The sequence below is a fragment of the Phyllostomus discolor genome, chromosome 1 (assembly GCF_004126475.2).
Source record: "Phyllostomus discolor isolate MPI-MPIP mPhyDis1 chromosome 1, mPhyDis1.pri.v3, whole genome shotgun sequence".
Taxonomy (NCBI): domain Eukaryota; kingdom Metazoa; phylum Chordata; class Mammalia; order Chiroptera; family Phyllostomidae; genus Phyllostomus; species Phyllostomus discolor.
The window spans coordinates 176,423,380-176,446,751 of record NC_040903.2 but is presented as its reverse complement, the minus strand read 5'-3'; the positions used below and the strand labels follow the sequence as shown (position 1 = coordinate 176,446,751).

The following is a 23,372-nucleotide window of genomic DNA, read 5'->3' as shown; positions in this document are numbered from 1 at the left end:
CAAATCTATTATGTAATACATATTGTTAGGTGCTTCGAGGAAAAATAAAGCAGGGTGAGGGGGCAGAGAGTCAAGGCGCTGCTACGTGGGTCAGGTGGCCAGGGAGGGGCCCTCTGACCTATTGGTGGTTGGTTGGAGACGCGCTGCAGGGAACTGCTGGGAGGGACTGTGCTGGTGGAGGGAACATCGAACACCGTGGCCCTAGGCAGCCCCACCCCAAAACGCTAACAGTAATTATCCCCAGGTGCTGAAAAATGTGTAGATTTTTCATTTTCTCCTCTATACTTTTCTGTTTTTCAAACATTTTTTCAAACATTTTATTTTATGCTGAAAGACAAAGTAACCTTAAGAAAAACGTTCAGAAGTAGTGTTAAACGTTTACATCATCTTTAAGTTTGTTTTTATGGTTTTAGCACCGAGAATCTGAGTTGGTGGTGAGAATGAAGGAAACAGGGCCACTTCTGCAGGGCAGTGAAGTTTCAAGAAACATTTAACCTTGGCAGTCCGCGTGGGCTTTCCGGAGGGCCGCGGAGCCGTCCTGCTTCGGCGCCCCGCTGGAGCCCTGCTGCAGGACTGTCCGAGCGCCTCCCGGGTCGGCTGTGCCTGCCCGTGTGCAGGTGTGGCCCCGGAAGCAGTGTATTTTAGGAGGTCTTTAAAAATATGGGATTAAAGGTGCCAGGTAAAACTAGTTTCACCATTTTGTCTCATTTATGCAGCTCTAAGAACATATCTGCTACACAGAGAATGGAATGTTACGAAACGCACCTTCCGTCTCTTTTTGAGTCCAGGTGAAAATTAACGAAAAGCTCAGAGATGGCACTCCAGCTATCCAGCCTGTCGCTGCAAAGCAGATAGAAAAAGGAGACGTCCTCTGGCTTATACAGGGGAAAAAATGCACATTTAAGGCTTTTTTTTCTCACGTCTATCCCATCTATTTGCACCAAGATCTTCTAGTACAGGAGGTACATGTAACATCAGTTTAGATAAAAATGCTTTCAAAATAAAATGTTTCCATTACTTAGAGTGATTAGCAATACCTATGAGCCCAGTGCAAGAAAATGAAACCCCAAAATGCAAGGTAGTGATCCCGTCCAAAGGAGATGCCGGCTTGCTGCTGTTGTTCGTCAGAATGGTTCCTTCCACGAGAAAACCGTTTGCATTACTATAAACTATTTTAAAATTGTACAATATTTTGTAACCAGTTAAAATCACAGCCCCTTTGAACAGTAGATGGGGAGATTAAGGGGCTGCATAAGGTTGTAAAAATATTTTCATCCATTCTTTCTAATAAGTAGAAGAGAAAGCTACAAAAAAGAAATCACCTCCTTGTGTGATATATACAATTTTGCCCTTTTGAGACTTTGATGACGGTGGCACAGAATCACAGAATATATCCCTGTTGCTCTGGATAGCAGAACTTAACAATAAAGACATTCATGTATTTCTCTTACCTAACCTCCCCCAAATTAGAGTCTTGTTTCACTTGCTCCATTTATTAAAAACAGGTTCATTATAAAACAGAAAACAGAAAGAAAAAGTCACCAGTAAGAAGCAAGCACTGTTAACACTTGGGGGGTCCATTATTATAGCCTTGTGTGTGTGTGCACATATAATGCATACATTTTTAAAAAGTCATGCAGTTGCAAAATATGCTTCTTCACTTTATAAATATAATTGTGTTCTCTTTTAATGTAACATATTCTCCTAATACATGATTTTTTAAAAAAATAGCTTTTTGAGGTATAACAGACATTCAAACACTGCATATATTTAAGGTGTATAATTTGATAACTTGATACTTGTATACATCGAAGAGACTACTTTCATACTCAACACAGTGAAGCTACCCTTCACCCCCAGAACCTTCCTTCTGCTGCTTTGTGATCCTTATACTCCTCCTTACTTCCCCAGCCCATGTCCCCTTAGGCAACCACTGATTTGCCTTTTGTCACTGTAGTTTGTATTGTCCAGGATGTTATGTAAATGCATATGTACTCTTTCTTGTCTGGATTTTTTCATTCAACCTATATATGAAGATTCGTGCACATCTCTGAGTTTATCAGCCATTCATTCCTTTTCATTTCTGAGTAGTAGTCCATTATAAGGATGTCCCACAGTTTCTTTACCAGCTGCCGCTGACAACAGGCATTTGGCCGTTTCCAGTTTGGGGCCGTCACACATGACGCTGCTGTGAAAGTTCACGTGAAAGTCTTGTGTGTATACTTTCCTTGTTCTCGGGTGAATGACTAGCAGTGGAATGACTGGACTGTATAGTAGATGTGGTGACAATTTTTAAATTGCTGTACAGGGTCCCTCTAGATGGCTACTCCATAATTTTTAAGCAATACCCTGTTGTTGAACATTTAGATCTTTCTGGCTTTTCACTATTGTTGCAAATGATTTATAAAGTTTTGGCTTAGGATTGCAGCTATAGATATTGAACTTAAAAAACAAACAGAAAAATGAGTAGAAAGATACTGTAAATGAGACCTGGAAATGGAGAATATGTTGTCAGGTAATTTTGAGTTTTTCAGTGATTGCAAAGTAGGTATTTTGCGTCATCTGCTGGGAAGCAAAGCGGCATGAATCTTTAAATGAACAAAAATTTGAATTTGAATATCAAATTTATTTTGCAACTAAAGGAAGGTTGGCTGCTTTGTTGTTGAGTTTATGGGACCATGATTTCATCATAACATTCTTCATGAGACAACCGCAACAAACTTGGGTGTGGCCTTTGTTTCTGGGAGTTATAATTAGCCATCTGCTATTCTTTATAACATATTGTTAAATTTTTATAAAATCTTAAAATGTAGCATTTTACTCACTTTTTTCTCTCGATATGTATGCATGCACACATATATGTGATGTATACAGGGACAAGTGTGGAAGTGAAACAAAATGTTAACAAAATGGGTAAGAAATGCTCAGGGAAATCACCGTCAAAAAGACCCCCAAACCAAAAACACCGTTCTGTGCATAGATGCCAAAGCTATTATTTTTCTGTGCTATGTGTAGGGTCTTCTTAGAACAAAACACATTTTTTTTTACCAACAGATTTTTAAACAGCAGGGACATGCTTATTATTTACTGTTTTGGTATCTTTCCCTCATTTACATAAATACCCCAGAAACCAGCAGTTTAAAACTAATAAAAGCCAGGGCCCTCCATCAAGTGCAATAAAGTTTCACAATCACGAATTAGACTGTTAGAGTGAAAAATAAACCTATATATGTGGTTATCAAGGGGTTTGGGGGAAAGTGTATAATCACATTTCAAAGTTAGAACTTTCATTTGAAGAAGCAATGCAATCATAATACTTAAACATTTATGTAGAATACTTCATCTTTGAAACATTCTCTTAATATTGGTCAATTAATCTCTGCTGCTTCCCTAAGGAGCAGGTATTACTATCTGCCATTTTTCTAGTTAGAAAATTGAGGAAGGTGTGATCAGCCCACTGAGAGGGAGGGCTGGGGAGACAAGTTTCTGGCCCTCATTGTGTTGTGGCTCCTTGGGACACAGCTCCTAGGAGAACACATCAGACTTCTGTTGCTCGTTGGTGCAGAGAAACAGGAGGCCAACCTGCCTGAGGCTTTCAGACACAGTTTTGCCCTCTGACCTTTTGGAAAGAACAGGACATGGCAGAAGCGCATCTGGACCAGCAATGCATGGGGCCAGACTTCTCCCAGTGAGTTAAGCAAAATCAAATGCCTCCTGCCTCTCCAAACCTGCACCCTCACAATATCTTGGCAACTCAGTTTATAGTTTTTCAAATCAGATTTACTATGACTAGTACATTTAAAGAGTTGGACAAATGTGTTATGCACATTCCAGCCAGAGAAACAGTAAAATAAAACCAATGAACATTTACATTTTGGGAAATAGAATTAACGTATGCTTGAGGAATTCTAAAAGGTAAACATTTAAATGTTAAAATACTTATTACCTTCCCCACAGGGACAGTGTTGGGAATTAATGAGATAATAAATGTGAAATGCTTTGAGCTTTTTAGAAGAAAGGTGCCAGATGAATACAAATGATTATTAATTGTTAAAGCTTTCAGATGGTTTATCTGAAATATATTACTTACAATAAAATATACCTTTTTATACTTGAAAACTAAGATACTTGAGATTCTTAGGATGACATAGCTGAACCTGCTCTCCAAAGTCCTCCCGGGTTGCCCACATCCTGTTGGAAGTCTTTTTGAGCCCTTCCCCATTTTCGTGACCTCACACCCATCTTTCAGATGAAATTATGGGGCGCACTGCCCAGTCCCCACATTCCCCACAGCACCACCCCCACCCCACCAGTCCTCTGCAAGGTCTCACGGACCCAAGGTCACAGGGGAGCTCTGCGGACACCACCTCCTTTTCCCCTGATTTCTGTGATCACATCACTGTGACAACCCACACTGCTGTCAATTGTGCAAGCTGATTTCATTAGCAGGAAGTGTGTGTGTAAGTTAAACTGTCCTGTACTTGAAGCCACACAAGAATTTGTTATAAAAGAGTGCAAGCCCTTTGAATGATCTGGGACAAGTGACATTCAACTTCCTGCAGAGCATGCTGGAATGTGTGGTAACAGAGTGCAGACCCCAAACTTCACTTAGCCAAAGACTCGGGATGCAACACCCTCGTAAATCTCTTTGTTCTCGTATGTAAGATGGAGACAGGGGTAGTACCTACTCACAGGTGTTGTTGTTGGAAAGATGAGACAGAGTAATGTATATAAAACTTCTAGTGCTGTACGCCCCTAGCCCATAAGGTAATGTAAGTAGATAGTGGAAGGTGGGTAAGTAGATACCACAGTTTGCCATTAAATGTCATCTATTTGGGTTCTTTAAAATCCACATGAAATGGGTGACCTGTAAAGGGAGATACTTATTATGTCCCAATAATGCGCTCCATAATGGTAGCATGGTTCGTTTCTCAAACCACTGCAAACATTCAATATTACACAATGGGTCATTTCTCATGCAAAGATAGCTCTACTGTTAAATGTTTGCTTTCCCCTAAATGGCACATGAGTTAATAAAAAAACTCTTATTGGCAAATACTTCATTTTTCTCTTTAGAGTAGTAAAAACCAAGTAATCGAGATTAATTTATGTTTGGGAGACACTGTACACATAGATACAGTGTTTTCAAACTTACCTGGGTTTACCAATAGCACGGTGCCTTCACCGCATATGTGTGCTAAAAGATAATGGGCTATGCTTCTTTTCAAATGTTCTGTAATTAAAGCATTTCACTAATTTAATCTGGTCCTCTGGCTTCTTCCACTTAATTACTTGAAATGATTGTTTTATTATACCAATTTTTCTCCTTTCACTTTGAAGCCATAGGTTTTTAGGTAGAGAAACTTACTCACTTTCTAGGGAGACCTGAATCTGCGTATCAGGCCTGAATTTGGAAAAAGGCATTCTGTGTGCACGCAGAAAAGGAAAGTGCATTGTGTGAGAAACCCATCATGTGTGGGGGGGGCCGGGGGGGGGAAGGTACGGGAGAGTGAACTCATTTGACTATTGCCAGCAGCTTGAGGTTCAAGAGTGCTAATCAGAATCCACACACACAACTTCCCTGATAGATTTCACAGTTTTGTTCAGTTAAGAGGGGATCGAGCCGCGTGAAAGGTCCACTGCTGTGCTGAACAAAACAGAGACAGTTTTCTTTTAAAGTCCAGAGCAGATGAGAGCCATAAGGAGACAGAGGGTTTCATTTACTCTCAGGACACGATCGTGCCAGTGAACTAATGAGTCTCTTGGACCTTATGTTGCTCTGGCTTCGATTGAGGGGAGATTCTAATGGGCATGTAGTACTTCCTATCCGTCAAGTGTCTGGACAATGGGCCCCCTCATATGGATCAGAGCGATCTGGCAAGAAAAAGAGGTCATCCTTGTACCTAGCACAGGAGGGAAACCTGGCTAATTAATGTATTTCCAACTATAGCGAGACAAAAGCTGACACACACAGACACACGTTAATTTTATTGCAGAAATGCAGCCTGTGGCTGAGGCATAGTTGAAAAATTATGGAAATTCCATAAGTAAAGAATACCCCTTCTTTCCCCAGCATACTCCAATATTTATAAAGATATCATTCTTTAAAACAACTATGTAATGTTGCTGCTGACACTTGCTTCTTTCTCTTTTTGTTAAAGCTGGATGATGAGTAAATATTTTGCACAACTGTAAAGCAAATGCTGAGAGTTAATGTCAGCACTGCATACTTTTAACAATTCGCCCTTTAAAGGTGCTGTTGAACTAAGCTTGTAAAAATCCTGCTGCTGTGTTCAGTGGAGAAGGAGAGGATACAAATGTTTGTTCAAGCTGCAGGGCTCGAGTTACACTGCATCTTAAACTAAGAGCAGATACTGCCCCCTAGACAAATTCTGATGCTTTAGTTAACTAAGTATTGGCTTGCCTTAATTTTTTGAAAAATAGCAACAATAAACAATAGTGGTTTGGTACAATAAAAATACAAATTCATTTGGTACAATGAATGATAAAGGGTCTCTTTAAAAATCTATACAAATGTAATTTTCTTTTAGAAAAGATGTTTTTGTTTTGGCAAATATCAATGATTAAGCTTTTATTTAATTTTTTATGTGCAGAAGACAAATTACTATTAGAAATAGGAGGAGAAAACTTTATAAAGCTTTAAAAACAAAATCTCCATTATCTTGAAATTTAGGAAGAGGTAGATACAGAAGTGATATCAGTAAAATTGTACATTTCTTGTTAGTTATTTTTTCCCAGAGTCTGGGAAGAGGAAGAGATTGTTCAATACTCTTAAGTGAAAATGCAAATAGGTTTTGGTTTAATAAGTGAAATAAACAATTTTTTTTAAAACAGAGCATTACATTATAATCTGTTCTGATATACCTCTTAGCAAACAAAGCAAACTAACTTTTTCTCTTCACCTCTTTTATTCCTAACAGTAAAAGAAATGTTGTCTTTTCTTGGCTCCAGATTGGAATCCAAAATCAGTAATGTATTCCAGGATCATTCACCTATCAGGATTAGAGAGCTTTTCTTTTTTAAACCCTCTTTGGACCGTAGCTGTTCTTCAAATCTCTGTTTGTTTTCCTCTGTTACTCCTAGAATGACTTCAATGTCGTTAATGGTGGTCTGTAAATGAACAATAAAAGTAATAGTCATTACTTAAGCACCTCTTGCAACTCTTCCCTCCAGCCCCCCACGCCCAGGCATTTGCTCCCTTTTGGAGGCCTGTGCAGTTTAGCCCACTTCAACTCCCCCTGTGCTCTGCCAGCCAGCACCCGGCTACAAACTGTTGGCTATCATCAGTCTTGACGAAATCAGTACAAAAACTGAGAGTAAGAACTTGGAAACATTTATAGAAATTTTAATGGCTATTAAATGTAATAATGAAAGAAATGGACTTATATTTTATACATCTTTAATTTTTCTAATAATTCATTTTTGTTGTATTTTACAATGTTGACCCATTATAGGTCAGACAAAACAAAACAAATAATTTGAGAGTCACTGGTCCAGCCACTCTAAAATGATGGCTGGTAGGATGATGGAAGTATTTATTTCTATTGGTTTCTGGGGGGGAAAATGGCACCTTTCCATTTTATTTTATTTGGCTATTTTTTTTTATTGAGGTAGAATTTACATACCATAAAATTCACCCTTATAAATTGTACAATTCAGTGGTTTTTAATGTATTCACAAGTGCCCATCAGTACTATGTAATTCCAGAACATTTTCATCACCTTTAATAAAAATTCTATGTATATTAGCAACTATTCTGCATCTCGCCCTTCCCTAGCTCCTGGCAACTGTTAATCTTTCTGTCTCTATTGATTTGCCTGCTCTGGACCTTTCATAGCAATGGGATCAGACGATATGTGGCCTTCTGAGTCTTTCACTTAGCTTGTTGTTTTCAGGATTCATCAGTGTTATTGCTTGTGTCAGAACTTTATTTTGTCTTTATGGCTGAATGATATTCCACTGTACCTATTATCTATTTTTGCTTTGATTGCTTGCACTTCAGGTATCATGTCTAAGAAACAATTGAAACCACAAGGTCATGAAGATTTGAACCTATGTATTCATCGTGTGGAGTGTTAGCCATATAATATAATGCAGTTCACCCATTTATCAGTTGATGGACATCTGGGTTGTTCTACTTTTTGGTTATTATGAATAAGCTTCTATGAACATGAATGCACAAGTTTTTGTGTGAACATATATTTTCAGTTATCTTGGGTGTATACTTAGGCATGGAAATGCTGGGTCATATGGTGTGTTTATGTTTAACTTTTTGAGTAACTGTGAAATAACACACGGCAGTGACACCATTTTACATTCCTACCAACAATTACAGGAGGGTTCTATATTTATGCCAACTCTCGTTATTGTCTGTCTTTTTATTGTAGCCATCTTAGGTGTGAAATGGTACCTTACTGTGGTTTTGATTTACATTTTCCTGGTGGCTAATGATGCTGAGCATTTCTTCATGTGCTTATTGGCCATTTGTATATCTTCCTTGAAGAAATGTCTATTCAAATCCTTTGCTCACTTTTATTTTTTTTACTTTTTTCTCAACTTTGTTTTAATGGATCTCAAAATTCTGTGACAGATTTTGGTGAAGTTGTTTTCATTAAAAAGTACCAATTTTAAAAACTAATAACTTAAAAACTGCCACACACATGCAAAAAAACCAAATGGTCTATAAAACATTCTCCTTTCCTTCTGCAGGTTTTATGATGCATTGTAATCATTAACCAGCCCTTTACTATTAACTTAAATGGCCAATTGAGACAAACATTCCTGAGGCCATTCTCTCACCACCGATTAAGACTGAGGTGGCAAGCATTGGGGATAATACTCATTGAAAGGCCTTCTGAGCTTTCTGGGCAGACTTGGCGACTTTGCCAGCTCCAGCTGCCTTCTTGTCCACTGCTCTGATCACACCACCAGCAGCTGTCTGTCTCACATAACAAACAGCAAAGCGGCCCAGAGGATGGTCAGAGGAGCTCTCAACTCACACGGGCTTGCCAGGAACCCTATCAACGATGGCAGCTTCACCAGATTTCAAAAGCTTTGGGCCATCTTCCACCATTTTCCCAGACTGATGACCAATCTTCTCCTTCAGCTCAGCAGATTTGCAAGCAGTGTGACTATGTGACAATCCAGAACAGGTGCACTTCCAGCACTGATTTGGCCTGGATGATTCGGGATAATCACCTGAGCTGTGAAGCCAGCTGCTTCCATTGGTGAGTCATTTTTGCTGTCACCAGCCACTTTGCCAGGACAGATGTCTTTGATAGACACATTCTTAACGTTGAAGCCCATGTTGTCCCCAGGAAGAGTTTCACTCAAAGTTTCATGGTGCATTTCAACAAACGTTACTTCCGTTGCAATGTGGGCTGGAGCAAAGGTGACCACCCTGCAAGGTTTGACACCAACTCCACTCGGCCCACAAGGACAGCACCAATGCCGCCAATTTTGTAGACATCCTGGAGGGGCAGACGCAGGGCCTTGTCAGTTGGACGAGTTGGTGGCAGGATGCAATCCAGAGCTTCGAGCAGTGTGGTTCCACTGGCACTGCCATCTTTATGGGTGACTTTCCATGTCATGTTAGCACTTGGCTCCAGCATGTTGTCACCACTCCAACCAGAAATCGGCACAAGTGCTACCGTGTCAGAGTTGTAGCCCATTTTCTTAACGTAGGTGCTGACTTCTTTAACAACATCCTTGTATCTCTTCTGGCTGGAGGGTGGCTCAGTGGAATCCATTTTGTTAACACCAACAGTCAGATGTTTCACACCCAGTGTGTAAGCCAGCAGGGCACACTCACGGGTCTGCCCATTCTTGGAGATCCCTGCTTCAAACTCACCAACACCAGCAGCAACAATCAGGACAGCACAGTCAGCCCTGATGTGCCTGCCATCGTGTTTTTGATAAGTCTCTGTGTTCTGGGGCATCCATGATGCTCACATAGTCTGCTGGTCTCAGATTTCCACAGGGAAATATCAATGGTGACACCACGCTCATATTCAGCTTTCAGTTTACCCAAGGCCCAGGCACACTGCAAGGAGCCCTTCCCCATCTCAGCAGCCTCCTTCTCAAATGTTTTGATGGTTCTTGTGTCGATCTCACTGTGTTTGCAGGTCAGATGGCCGGTAGTGGTGGACTTGCTGGAGTCCATGTGTCCAATGACCAGAATGTTGATATGAGTCTTTTCCTTTCCTGGTTTGGCTTTGATTCAGTGGTGGTTTTTCATGACACCTGTGTTCTGGCAGCAAATCTGTTGCAAAAAATCCCTTTGCTCACTTTTAAATTGGGTTATCTTTCTATTGTTGAGTTGCAAGAGTAATTTATATACTGTGGGTGCTAGAGCCTTATCAGTTATATGACTGGAAAATATTTTCTCCCACTGTGTAAGTTATTTTTTTACTTTCTTAATAGTGTTCTTTGGTGCACAAACATTTTTCATTTTTATGAAATCCAACTTACTATTTTTACTTTGGTTTCTTGAACTTAAGGTAACCTGTCTAAGAAACCATTTCTAACCACAAGATCATGAAGATTTATACCTATGTTTTCTCCTAATTTTTGTAGTTTTGGCACTTACATTTAAGTGTTTGGTGCATTTTACTTAATTTTTGTATATGCCATGTGTAATAGAGGTGCAACTTCAGGTAGGTGAGTGTCCATTTTTTCCAGGACCATTTATTAAAAACAGTGCTGTTGTATTTTATAAAAGTATTGCTGTGGTATTTTATACAAGGATTTTATGAAGCTATTCTTCTCCCATTGAATTATTTTGGCATCCTTGTTGAAAATCAGTTGACTACATATGTATGGGTTTATTTTTGGCTCTCAGTGCTACTCCCTCGATCTAGAGGTTCATTCTTATGCCAGTACACCATTGTGCTGATTGATCGTTGTAGCTTTGCAGTAAGTTTTAAGATTGAGAAGTATGAGTCCACTGACTTTGTGGGGTTTTTTTTCAAGATTATTTTGACTATCTTGTGTCCCTTCATTTCCCTGTGAATCTTAGGATCATCGTGTACATTTTTGCAATAAAGCCAGTTGGGATTTTGATAGGCATTGCATCGGATCTGCAGATTAATTTTTGGAGTATTGCCATCTTAACAAGAATAAATCTTCCAGTCCATGAGTAGAGAATATCTTTCCACTCATTTGGGTCTTCTTTCTTTTATGATGCTTTGTAGTTTTTAGTGGATAGAGCTTGTACTTTGTCAAATTCATTACTAAGTACTTTATGAGCATAGATCTTTTAGGACCAGTGAAAGGTGATATAACACTGGGCCTATTTTTTATTGAATTGTCTCAGTCATGTTGTCCACAAAGCAGTGGTCAACCTTGCGACTCATAACATCACATGAAGGAGTGAAGTACCATTGTCATCATTGCCGTGATGAGAGGGACCAGGCCCTCACTCAGGGAAACAATGTATCAAGAATTATATTCTCATGGAGCTTTTGTTGGGCTTCCCATTTAAGAGAAAAACGATGTGGGTTCCAATGGAGTCTTTGGAGTTACTTGACCCATTCAAACATGATGAAGGCTCAGTCGGGCTGGAAATCAGATAAAAGCCCTGAAAATCAATACCAAGGGTTCATTTCTGTTCAGCTGGTATCTTAAAAACTCTTGTGCAGATCCTGCTTCTGTTGTCTGGTGTTCAGAGACATCGAGCTGGTGACGCATGACTGGATTATCGGAACCGGTAAGGCCATTTAAAGGCCATTGGGGAGACTCGGAGGCTAACGATGCACATTCACCCCACTTTGGAAAGGGTGGAGCACAGGGCCCACGTGTGTGCTGAGGCTTTCTGCTGCTCCTCCCCACACACGCTGCTCTTCCTGGCCTCAGGATTCCCCGCCTCTAGAAGTCCGGGCTGGCCAGGAGTCCCTAGGCAGACACTGACGGGGAGGCAGGTCACGTTCAGAACTTTGGGCTGTGACCGGCTCTGTTTTGGCTCCATTGTGACATTTCGATTTCACCCCCACCGTCAGAAAGCCCTGCTGCATCATAAGCTGGGTTTGGAAATGGTAGCAAGTTAAAATAAGTCTACTATATTTCAAAGCAAAAGTTTCAAACTATTAAATTTAACTAACAGGTTCAGCGAAAAACCTTACAATATTGACCCTGCACACTGTAAAAATGACTGCTTACAATAAAAAAATGGTTTAGCACTTGTTTACAATACAGCATGAGGTATTTTCAGCCCTTGTGTAGAAATCAACCAAAATCGTTAGTTAATTAACACCTCACCTTAAAATTGGTCTCGCCTTGCATATTAGGTGCTGATATTTCTTGATGGATGATGAAGAGATTGCGAGCAAAGGTCATGAGGACCCCCTGGAGATCCTCACCGATTGTTCTGTTAATGATATCCAAACAAATGAGTTTACCAACGATTCCCCTCACATGCTTAAAAACAATCGCCCTCTCATTTGTGCCTGTCTGGTGATGGAATTTAATGAGTATTTTCAATCTCACAAGGTGGCAATCTTCAGGGAGATATGAAAGATGAGCCTCCATTTTAACTTGTCAACAAAAAGGATTTGTGTAATAAATATTTTTTATTAATCAACTTAGCAGTATATAGGAATAGATTCATGAGGACAGTAGTAGTAGCTCATTTTAAAAATTAAGTTAGTTTAATAGAATTGCTGGTAAGTGTAATTCATGCCTAACAATTCTCTTGTCTACAGAGTCATTTGCACCTCAGCATTATTTTCTACTTTGCATACACAAGTGACCCCTGCTACTTATAATGTGCCCCACCCACTTTCAGAGGAGAATGTGCCCCATTCACGGATAGCTATCTTTATAAAGCCGAACACACATTTTAAGAAGATTTCAGCCATGATTGGTGCAGCTTAGTGGGTTGGGCATCATGCTGTGAACTGAAAGGGCGCTGGTTCGATTCCCAATCAGGGCACATGCCTGGGCTGGGGGCCAGGTCCCTGGTTGGGGGTGTGCAAGAGGCAACTGATTGATGTTTCTCTCACACAGATATTTCTCTCCCTCTCTTTCTCCCTCCTTTCCCCTTGCTCTAAGAATAAACAAATAAAAATCTTAAAAAAAATGATTCCAAAGACAACCTGCAGACCATCCTGTAGAATTACACTGTGGTTAGTGAACATTCCCAGACAACAAGGTTATTAGAAGTTTTAAACTGAAAACAAAACTCCAGGGCATTTTTTCTAGGTATTTTTCAAACTTTGCTTATCAAAGGAAAAGAATAGGTTGAAGGAATGGGTTAATTTTTTAAAAATTGTTATGTCTGGAGGGGGTGAACCTAGAAAGCTAGCTGTCCCTTAAGGCAGCTGGAAAAAACTTTGGAATTGCTTCTTCCTTAGCTGTCACCTGCAGAACAAGCCAGCTTATGTGTGAGACACGGGCCTTTTAGAATGGCTGCCTTCCAACCTGAGTGTGCATCCCCTTGGGTCGGGGTGGGATTGGAAAGCTTCCCAGGCCCCAGGGCAGGAGACCAGGGTCCTCTGCCCTGTCACTGACCTGTCCTGTCACTTACCGTGTGACTTTGGGGGAAGTGATTTAACCCCTCTGGGTCTTCACTGCTGTAGCTCTGAAATGGAGGAATTGGGCTAGATCAGGGCTCCCACACTTGCTGAGCTCCACTGCCCAAACCCAAGGATGGCCCACCCCACCCTTTATAGCTCCTGAGTATTAATCTCTCTTCTTTTAGGAGGATAAATGTCACTCAAGGCAACCTCAGGGTTGATCATTTAAAAAATGGGTTTGTGTGCAAGGAAAATGGAGACAACTGTACTTGAACAACAGTAAAAGAATAATAAATAAAAAAAGGAGTTGTGTTGTTTTCCCATAGGGTCAGTACATCTCAGACCCCGGGTGCTTCTAAAACCGCAGACTCCTGGGCTCCGCCCCAGGTCAACAAGGTCAGAACCTTTGGGTTTGGAATCCAGGATTATGTGGTGTCACCAAGCCCCCCAGGTAATTCTTATATATACTAAAGATTGAGGCCTGCATTTTAACAAATTATAGGTGAGGGTACGTGTGTGTGCCTGCATGTGTGAGTGGGGCCCACACATGGATTCGTGCCCCTCTCGCCACTCCTCCTCAGTCTGCAGGGGGTCCTGGATCTAAGCTTGGGAACCAAGAGGCTGGGTGAACTTGAAGCCCTTTGTCTACTAATTAATTCATTTCTAGAACTGCCTTCACTTTCCCTTCCCTGAAGTTTCTCCTCAGAATCCACTGTTCAGAGAAATACCCTATTATAAATGGAGCTGGTATGGAGCTACCCTGGCAAAGCTAAACCACAAAATCCTGGTCTGTAAGGTCATCCCGTCTTGGAGCTCTCGCCTTTCCTAAGGAGGTGAACATCAACAGTCTTCACCCAGTGTCACCTGATGGCCGTAAGGCCAAACAAGCTCAGCCACCACACGGAAGGCCTCTCCTTAAGTCTCCAGAGGAAATGAAGCAACACAAAGGGGGAGAAAACAAAAGCTCTGTCTATTCATCTTTTTTCAATATGAGTTAGAGAAAATGAGGACCACCTCCTGGCCATTGTCTATTCAAAGTTTTCTATTCTGAACCTCCACGTCCACACCTTAATGTGTGTGATCCCTGATACACTAGCTGTAATTCCACCCTTTTATCTTACACTCAGGAAAGCACAACGGGATGCAAGCGAGAAGCTCGGTGATAACCTTCAATCCTGTCTAATGTCCAGGGAAAGTCAATTGTCAATCAGCCAGCTCAGTACAAACTTGCACAAGTGGACAAGCTCCTGACAGTAGGCCAAGAATCTCTATATTCCATGCAAGGTTCCAGGGTGGCCACACAATGTAGTCATTGTGGTGTAGAGAAAGGAATACTAGATTCAAGGTCAGGAGACACAATCCAGTGTGTGACCCCAGCAAATCACATCCCTTCCCTAAGCCTCAGTTTCCCTTCTATATAATGAGGGTCAGCTGAGAGCCACGGTCCTCCCTTGCTCTAATATACTCTGGCTCTAGGACTGCAGGAAGGAACGAGAATATGATGGGACAGAAGAGAGTAGCGAGGCCCTGGGGGGTCTCTCAGAAGGCCCATGTCAGCATGTAGGAAGTATGAGTAGCGATAACCATCTAGAAGGTGTCCCAGTAGGACTATTCCTACCCCCAAAGCTAGTCTGCGGGTCAGGGCCTCCTCGCCGGAAATCTCAGGGGCACATGGAGGCATAGCTGGGTGGGTTCCTCTCGGTCTAATTATTCATTCTGTAGGTTTCAGCATCAAGTCAGCGTTGCTGCTTGGTTAGTTTGATGATTGAGAGTTTTGTTTTTCACAACACAGTCTCTTCTTCCAGCTCCTAAATTCTGGGGTCCTCTTGGCTGGCCCCTGTGTGCCCTAGTACCCACCTGGATAAAGCTTCCCCGGGCCCACCCCAGGATCTCTGCCTCTGCCCTGTGAACACTGTCCTCGTCTCATCCTGCGCATTCTGGGACACACGCCCTGTTTCCGAGTGTCAGTTTCCGCCGATGGGCTCACTTCCTGCCGTCCCCTTGTCGTCCCGGGTCTCTGAAAGCAGCCTCCTCTTTGAGCTCCCACAGTCACGCTCCTTCCACCTAGTCCTCAGGTTGTCCTTTCACTCTTTGTAGCTGGAACCTTCCTGGCTGATTGCTTGTCTGGCTGTTCTCCCCTCCTGAAGGGCACTCACCCCTCCCAGCCTCATCCCTGGTGCACGAGGGTCTGTCCAGTTTCAGTCCCAGCCCAGCTTGTCCTTTTCAGTCCATCTTTCACGCCAGCCAATGCCCGGCAAGGCGAGTTCATGTTTCTGTGTTGTGACTTCTAGTTCTTTTTTTTTTCAATCCTCACCTGAGGACATGCTGACTGATTTTAGAGAGAGGGTGAGGGAGAGAAACAGCAATGTGAGGGAGTAACATCAATCAGTTGCCTCTCATATGTGCCCTGACCAGGGATCTCTTGTATGTGCCTGTGGGGGACTGAACCCGCAACCCAGGCTTGTGCCCCGACCGGGAATCAAACCTGTAACTCTTTTGTCTATAAGACGATGTTCCAGCCAAGTGAGCCATACCAGCCAGGCCTGACTTCTAGTTCTTGTACAATACTTAAGTAACCCATTGTCTGAATTCCTGAGCTTAGAAGTGTACTTGAACCTTGAACCTTACCTGCTTAGTTAGAATCATAACTATATGAATTTCTTATTTCCCAGCTTGCCAACCTCAAATCCAGTTAAGTGCTTGCTTTTCCCAGTCCTAGTAACTGCCTGGTATCCTTTGTCCTGCCATAGTCCTGGCATCAAAGTGACAAGTTTGGAGGGAGTAGGACAGGAAATACTTCGTCTCTGGTGCTCTGGCTACTGGTAAGCTGCTGCTCCCCTTTCCTGGCTCATCAGGAGTGGACGTGCTGCACCATATTTACTCACTTAGTTACCCAGTGTCCGCCCCGCCACCATATCAGCTCGTGGGGGCAGGCACCTCTCCTTTGGTTCACTGCTGTGTGCCCCACACCTGGATCTGTGCCTGGAACAACTGGTTCAGTGCTCTTAAATTTTCTCATAGGTGAGAGTAGGGCAGGGAGGGAGCCGAAGGACAGAACAGCATCCACAAGAGAGGGCAGCTCCCTCCCTGCACATGCAAAGAGGGGCTGCGGCTCCATTGTCATCCTGGGTGCGAGTATGTGCTCGTTGGAATGTTGCGGATCCAGTTGCCGTTGCTGTTGCGGCCCTGGATGTGTAGTGACAGGCTGGGGAAGAGAGCCTAAATGAATAGTGAGGGGACTCTTTTAATGGGATCCAGTAAGTTTCACAAGATCACGGGACCTTGGGGAAAGGTTGGGGCTGGAGGGCAGGACTCAAACAGCCAGCTTCTCCTCTTCTTGGTAATCAGAAGCTTTAAGACTGTAAGCACTAGATCAAATTGTAGCCACACCCTAGCTCCAAAAGGGAAGAAACCGCAACATTCGCATCAATTCAAAGGAACCAGTGCGGGTGCGCAGATGGTGCCTGCAGTAGCTGATAGCACTTCAGTAACACAAAGGGCTGTGCTTTGGATGGGGGTTGAGATCTGTCCTGTGAGCATCTTTGCCTGTTTCCGTGTGCACTAGTTAGGACCAGCGTCTAGAAGACTGAGCATCTGGGGAGAAACTGAGACTGTTCAGGAGCATTGATATTTAATATAGGAATTGGCTCTTACTTGGTCAGTTTTTTTATGAGGCCAGATCTTAGTGTGTCTGTGTGTTTCAATATGAGGTCACATGGCTTTAGAGTGATGTTCTAAAGGGAGACATGTAGGGCAGAAACAGTTTCCCAATAAATCAGGAAGACGTAAAGGCACCAAACAACCACATATTCCAGGATATGAAATAGGACACAATTGAAGATGGTGGCTCTAGAGTTCTGAGTTCCAATGGAGGAGACGACCCTGCTAGCCCTGCAGTACCCCCTGGAGAGAAATTTGCAGGAAACAGGGAAACATAGAGAAACCTTCTGAGTGCGAGCAGCAGGACCCTTCTCAGCATGTGTGTGTCTTGAGAAGCCTGCACTGGGGCCAAAACCAGGTCTGGGGAGGGCCTATGGACCCTGCCTTTTGTGGGGGCATCTTGCCAAGGTCACCAGGACACATTTCTCAGTATGCCAGCAAGCCTCCCACCACTACAGCCTCTGAGCTGGTTCACCCTCAGTCAGACTTCTTGTGTGTGTGTGTGTGTGTGTGTGTGTGTGTGTTTGAGAGTAATGTGTTGTTGAAAAGAGCCTTACTCATCAGTCTAGATAATTAATTGATTATATTTATGAACCTCCACTGACAGATCTAAAGCCATTTTATAAAATACTTGAAGATCTAAATAGAATAAGATTAACTTCCAATAAATCAGCATGCTGATTCAAGTGCGTGAGAAGCATCATATGTATTGGCTGTTAGAGTCTATTTTCTTAGCTCATTACATCTCATAGACATACGTCATACTCACAATATTCCCAGCCTGTCCCTCTTCAGGTGTTCGTATAGTATAAAAACTGTTCCTTGTTTGTCCTATAAAATTTGAATGGGGAGAAAAGAAGTAGCATGTTATGTTGAAAACAAAGTAAAGAAAATATACCGCACTAAGACCACTAAGAGGGATTTGAATCAAAGCCTAAAGCTGCCTGCGAATACTGTGAGAACCACATCTGGAAAGGCTGTCTCCAGAACATATGGAGTAGATATGTTCTAGGATGTTGGGTTTCTTAAAAACTGAGATGTAATTTACATATGTCGTTGTGTAAAGTTAAGGTGTACAACATGTTCATTTGATATAAGCCTTCTATCATATCACATAGTTATTTCTGTTTTGCAATGAGAACACTGAAGAGCCAGGCTTTTACGATTTTGAAGTATACGACATAGGATCCTGACTGTCATCACTGGGCTGTACGTTGGATCTCCGGGATCTACTCATCTTCTAGTGGCAAGCATGTGCCCCTTAACACGCAGCTCCAGTTCTCAGCTGCCCCCCACCCGTGGTAACCCCCATTCCACTCTCTGTTTCTATGGGTCTGGCTTTTTGGATTCCACATATAAGTGATACTGTACAACATTTGTCTTTGGCTTATCTAATTTTGCATAGTATGCTCAAGGTCCATCCATGTTGTTGCAAATGGAAGGATTTCCCTTTTTCTCATGACTGAACAATATTCCATTGCATATGGATCTTCTTTCATCCATTCATCCATCAGTGGACACTTGGTTGTTTCCGTATTTGGCTATTTTGAAAAATGCTGCCATGAACACGGGGGTATGGCTATCTCTTTGAGATGGTAATTTTGTTTCCTTTGGACAGATACCCAGAAGTGGAATTCCTGGGTTATATGGTAGTTTTTAAAAATTTTTTGAGGAACCTCCGTAGTGGCTGAACCAACTTACATTGTGACCAACAGTGCACAGGGCTCCCTTTACAGCTCCACCGACACTTGCTCTCTCTGGTCCAGGACAAGGTGTTTGGGGAAGTCAGATCCTCAGAATGTCTGCCTCAGAATCACTGAGGGTGCTCGTGACAATGCATTTTCGTGGGCATCACCCAAGCTCAGGGTCCCTGAGAGGGGACTTGCCTTTCAGCTCACTTCCTAGGTGACTCTCGAGCCCGCCAAAATTTGAAGCTGCTGCTCTAAGGGCAATGATGGAAAATAGAAGCAATTTGTTGTGTGGAAATAATTCATATTTCAGTGGAAAACAGTGTGTTTTCTTGACTCTGTGGGAGATATTTCGCAGCTCCAGGTTGTAGATGACTGAGAGACAAGCAGATTCTGTCCAGAATTTTGTTTGTTTTTCTTCCTGCTCCCTTTGTGGGAAAACCAGTTTTGTGTGGTTTGCATATTCATTTCAATATTCCTGGTCTATAAAGATGTCTGTTTTGGGATTCCTTTTTGTACTGGTTATAACATGTGCTTAATTCTTTTCTGTTAAGTAACATCTTCATCATCTGTTTAATTTTATATCTGTACGAGAAGCATTCTTTTATCCTGTTTTGAAAATTACCTTTTACTAGTTTTCTCCAAAACCATAAAAGTTAACACCAGTGTTGTCCAGTAGTGGAAATGGCTGCCCCCTGAAGTGGTGAACTTCTCATTTCAGGAAGTACAAAAAGAAAAAAATTTGGGGATTTGGTAAAAGATATCCCAAGCCTGAATTATGAATGCCTACTGACTCCCCATTGTATCAGGAAATCTGGGCATTGGACTAGACATTGGACTAGAACAGTGGCTCTCAATGCTGGCCGCACACCAGAATCATCCAAATGCTTTAAAAAATGATGCTGCCCCCCCCCCCACCTCTAGAAATCCTGATTTTGTTGGTCTAGAGTGGGCCTTGGGTACAGTGTCATGCTGAGCCATTTTGAAGCCTGAGACAAAGGAAAAATCAGTATGTTTTCATTTAAATTGTTGATATTGTTATGGGTTTTTGCATTCATTTTGATTTTTCACATATTGCATTGTAACATCATTCATCTTTATTTCTGAGGGTCTGTGTGTGTGTGCTCCCATAAGTTTTGTGTTCTGGCTAAGTGCCTCGCTGGCCTCACCCAACCCCTGGCCCTGCCTGGGCATCTGTGCTTTGCAAAGCTCCTCACTCAGGCCGTTCTAAGGGGCAGCCAGGGCTGAGGGCCACTGACTGACTGTCTGCAGGGTGTCTCATGTGCTTTACTGTGCCGTCCAGTGTGGCGGCCATGAGGCACGTGGCACTGCTGAGAACTTGAGATATTAGTTATCGAGACTGAGATGTGTTGTAGCTTTCCAAAACTTAGTACAAAAAATAAACTATCTCAATAATTTCCATACTCATTGCATGTTGAAATGATAATATTAGCTTTCTGTTTGGGGAGCATCCTTTTCTTGATACTAATTTCTGAATCAATGAGATAAGCTAGGTTATGCTGCAGTAATCAAAAAAAAAAAAAAACCCAAACAATTCTTAGTGGTTTATAACAGCAGAAGTGTGGTTTGGGCTCATGCTCCACGTCCCACATGGGTTGGCGGGGTTTCCGGTCACTGCTGGAACACCTGGGGACCCAGGTGAAGGAAGGCCTGTCTCAGTGCACGTCCATGATTTCTGAGGCAGGAGTAGGACACGGAAACTCATGAAGTAGCTCTCACAGGCTTCTGCGTAGAAAGGACGCACTTCATGTCTGCTCATATTTCACTGGCCAGACCAAGTTACGGGGCCATTCCTGGCTTTAGGGACAGGGAGGAGGATGTATAATTTTGTTGTGGTCCTAGAAGGAGGAGAATCAGATGGTTCTGAACAGTCCTAATGATTGGCACCGTGGCAACATCCTGGCCTCAGGAAATGACTGCTGGTGGTGGTGGAACTCTCTGGGGCCATGGCACACTGCCCCCGAGTGTGGGGGACCGGCCCTGCCCCACACTGTCTCGGGCAGTAAACAGGACACTTTCCTCCACGTGGCCTTCACTCAAACTCCCTTTCACTAGGATATCAGTGGGGGTAGTCTGGAGCACTGCAGAATCCCCAGGCATGACACCTACCACGTTGCGTACACACTCGGCAATGCTCCCTTCCAGTATTCAGCAAGGAAGAATAAACTCCTATGGTGATCTCATTTCCCTTTTTTGTTTTTCCCTGAGATTTTGGACAAGAAACATCGGTTGAAATTCTGGGACAATAATGGGAAGAAAAACATAATGTCAAGGATAAGGACTTCCAAGGATTCTCTTTTTGGTAGTGATATATTGCTAATGTTGCTTCTTTTTCTGGGAAAGGCACCAATATTAAATTTGACTGGGAATGGGAGCCAGTAGCAGAGGTGACACTGACCTTTTTAGACTCAGCGTAACCCAAGGAGGCAATAGAAGCTTAGAGAAGCCGATGGTTAAACATAGCTGTTTTCTTCTTTTGTAAGGTAGTCATGGTGGCTATGAAGAAGTTTGTGCTTCTTTAGCTAAGAAATACACAAAGGGGTACCTAGATGGAATATTGTATTTGAAATGTTTCCCAGAATTCTTAGATGGGTTGGTGATAATAGTTTAGAATACAGACAGCTGTTAGCGGGGGAAAGGCACACAGGGGACTGCTTGGTGGAAGAGAAGAGTCATGTTTGACTTTGTGGAAACTATTGATTGAAATGTCAGTTCCACTGAATGACTGGCTGTGTGACCTTGGGAAAGCGCTTAAACTCTCTGAGCCTAAATTCTTCAGTGTGATCTGCTAGAAGCAATGCCTTCTTACAAAAGAAATATGAAGATAAAAAGAGGTAATGAAGTAGTAGCGCTCAGCTCAGTGCCAGCACGTAGTAGGTGCTCTGTAAAGGCTAAGACAGGGAGTTAAGAAGACAAGTGGATGGTTCTGACCTGGGATGGACCCCAGAGTCTGAAAAGATAAGAACCCACCTCAGGAAAACTAGAGCAAGGACATTGTTGAGGAATTTCCAAATTTTCCAATTAGTCACATGACTCTGTTTTTTCTTTCTTCAGATTTTTAGGACCCTGTTTTTCTTCTCTCTTTCTTTCTTCTTGTACTTCTGTTTGTTATTTGATTTTTTTCTTTCTGTTTATCCTGTCCTCCTTATTTTTTAAAATGTTTTTTTTCCAGTTTCTGGATTTTATCCTGTCTTTTCTTCTGTTACTTTTTTCTTCATATGGTTCTACCACTTCATTGCCCTCAGTTCATAGTTTTCTTTCTCTTCCATTTCATATCTCATCTTTTTAAAAAATATTTTTTTATCCTCACCTGAGGACATTTTTTCATTGCTCTTAGAGAGGGAGAAGAGAGAAACAGCGTTGTGAGAGAGAAGTGCTGATTGGTTGCCTTCTTGTATGTACCCCGACTGGGATTGAACCCGCAACCTGGCTATGTGCCCTGACCAGGAATCAAACCCGTGGCCTTTTGGTCTAAGGGATGACATTCCAACCATCTGAGCCACACTGGCCAGGGCTCATATCTCATCTTGTATAAGTTGTTCAGCACAGTACAGGGGCCCTGGAGGCAGAGTCATGTTCTCAGTGCCTCTCCACCCATCTGGACACCTCCTCACCCTTAGGGGAACTTCTCCCTCACACCTCGCACCGCTCCCCTGGAGCCATGGCGGTCTGTTTCCTGCACTCAGACTTGTTCTTAGAAACAAATCTGATCGACTCAGAGCCACAAAGGTATAAATAACATAAAATGTAGTGCTTTACTTTTCCCAGGAGTATTGGAACTTCAATTAAATACAAAGCCTTTAGCCAAAGAAATAAATCTCTAATAATTCCAGGCAGTAGAAAGTTATGGAGCACGTTTTCTTCTAGGCAGGACACTTTCCCTCCCTGCCACATATGCCTATTCCCAGAGCTTGTTCTGCTTTGATAATTTAGAAGAAAATAAAACAGATAGATTCGGATAACGTTAAAGTTAGATGTAGCCAACTTCTGGTACATGGAAGTGTTTTAGTCTAATCAGTTTGAGGCTGAAAACTATTTAATTCCAAAGGGATTGTGTTGAGCAGCTGTAACAATTAATTTCAGGTAAATCGGTTCAATCTGGCTTTTCTCATTCTTCCTATATTTTACTAATGTTAACGTAATGTGCAAGGGAATATGCGCTCCATTATACACGCTTGCAAACAGCATGAATCAACGTAGCCCAAGGGCCTCATGTTCTCTGCCGGCCTGCAGTGTGGTGGAGGTCGCCAAGCATCGGGAGTGCCATCCTCTTCGCTGCTGGCCTTGTGCGTAAGGTCTATATGCTTTTCAAAGCATAAGTGGACCTTTACATAGCCTATAGGACCTATAAAAATACTTGACCCCTGAAAAATTCTATATGTCCTCAAGTAGGAAAAATAAAAATAAATATAGAACTGAGAATCTGCAAATCAAAACATTTGATCAGTTGGTTATTGCCCAGTTCTTATGT

The 23,372-nt window shown here is 42.3% G+C and overlaps 1 protein-coding gene and 1 pseudogene across 1 annotated transcript in view; both read right to left on the bottom strand.

Moving 5' to 3' along the window:
* Positions 1-6,006: 6,006 nt before the first annotated feature.
* IQCH (IQ motif containing H) overlaps positions 6,007-23,372 on the bottom strand; it is a 192,313-nt gene continuing 174,947 nt past the window's right edge. The window contains exons 19-21 of the mRNA XM_036017373.1: positions 17,962-18,023; positions 12,277-12,385; positions 6,007-7,131 (exon numbers count right to left, since the gene is read on the bottom strand). Coding sequence (XP_035873266.1) covers positions 7,006-7,131; positions 12,277-12,385; positions 17,962-18,023 — 297 coding nt within the window. The 3' untranslated portion in view covers positions 6,007-7,005. The remainder of the gene's footprint in view (positions 7,132-12,276; positions 12,386-17,961; positions 18,024-23,372) is intronic.
* Positions 8,581-10,198, bottom strand: LOC114493144 (annotated as a pseudogene).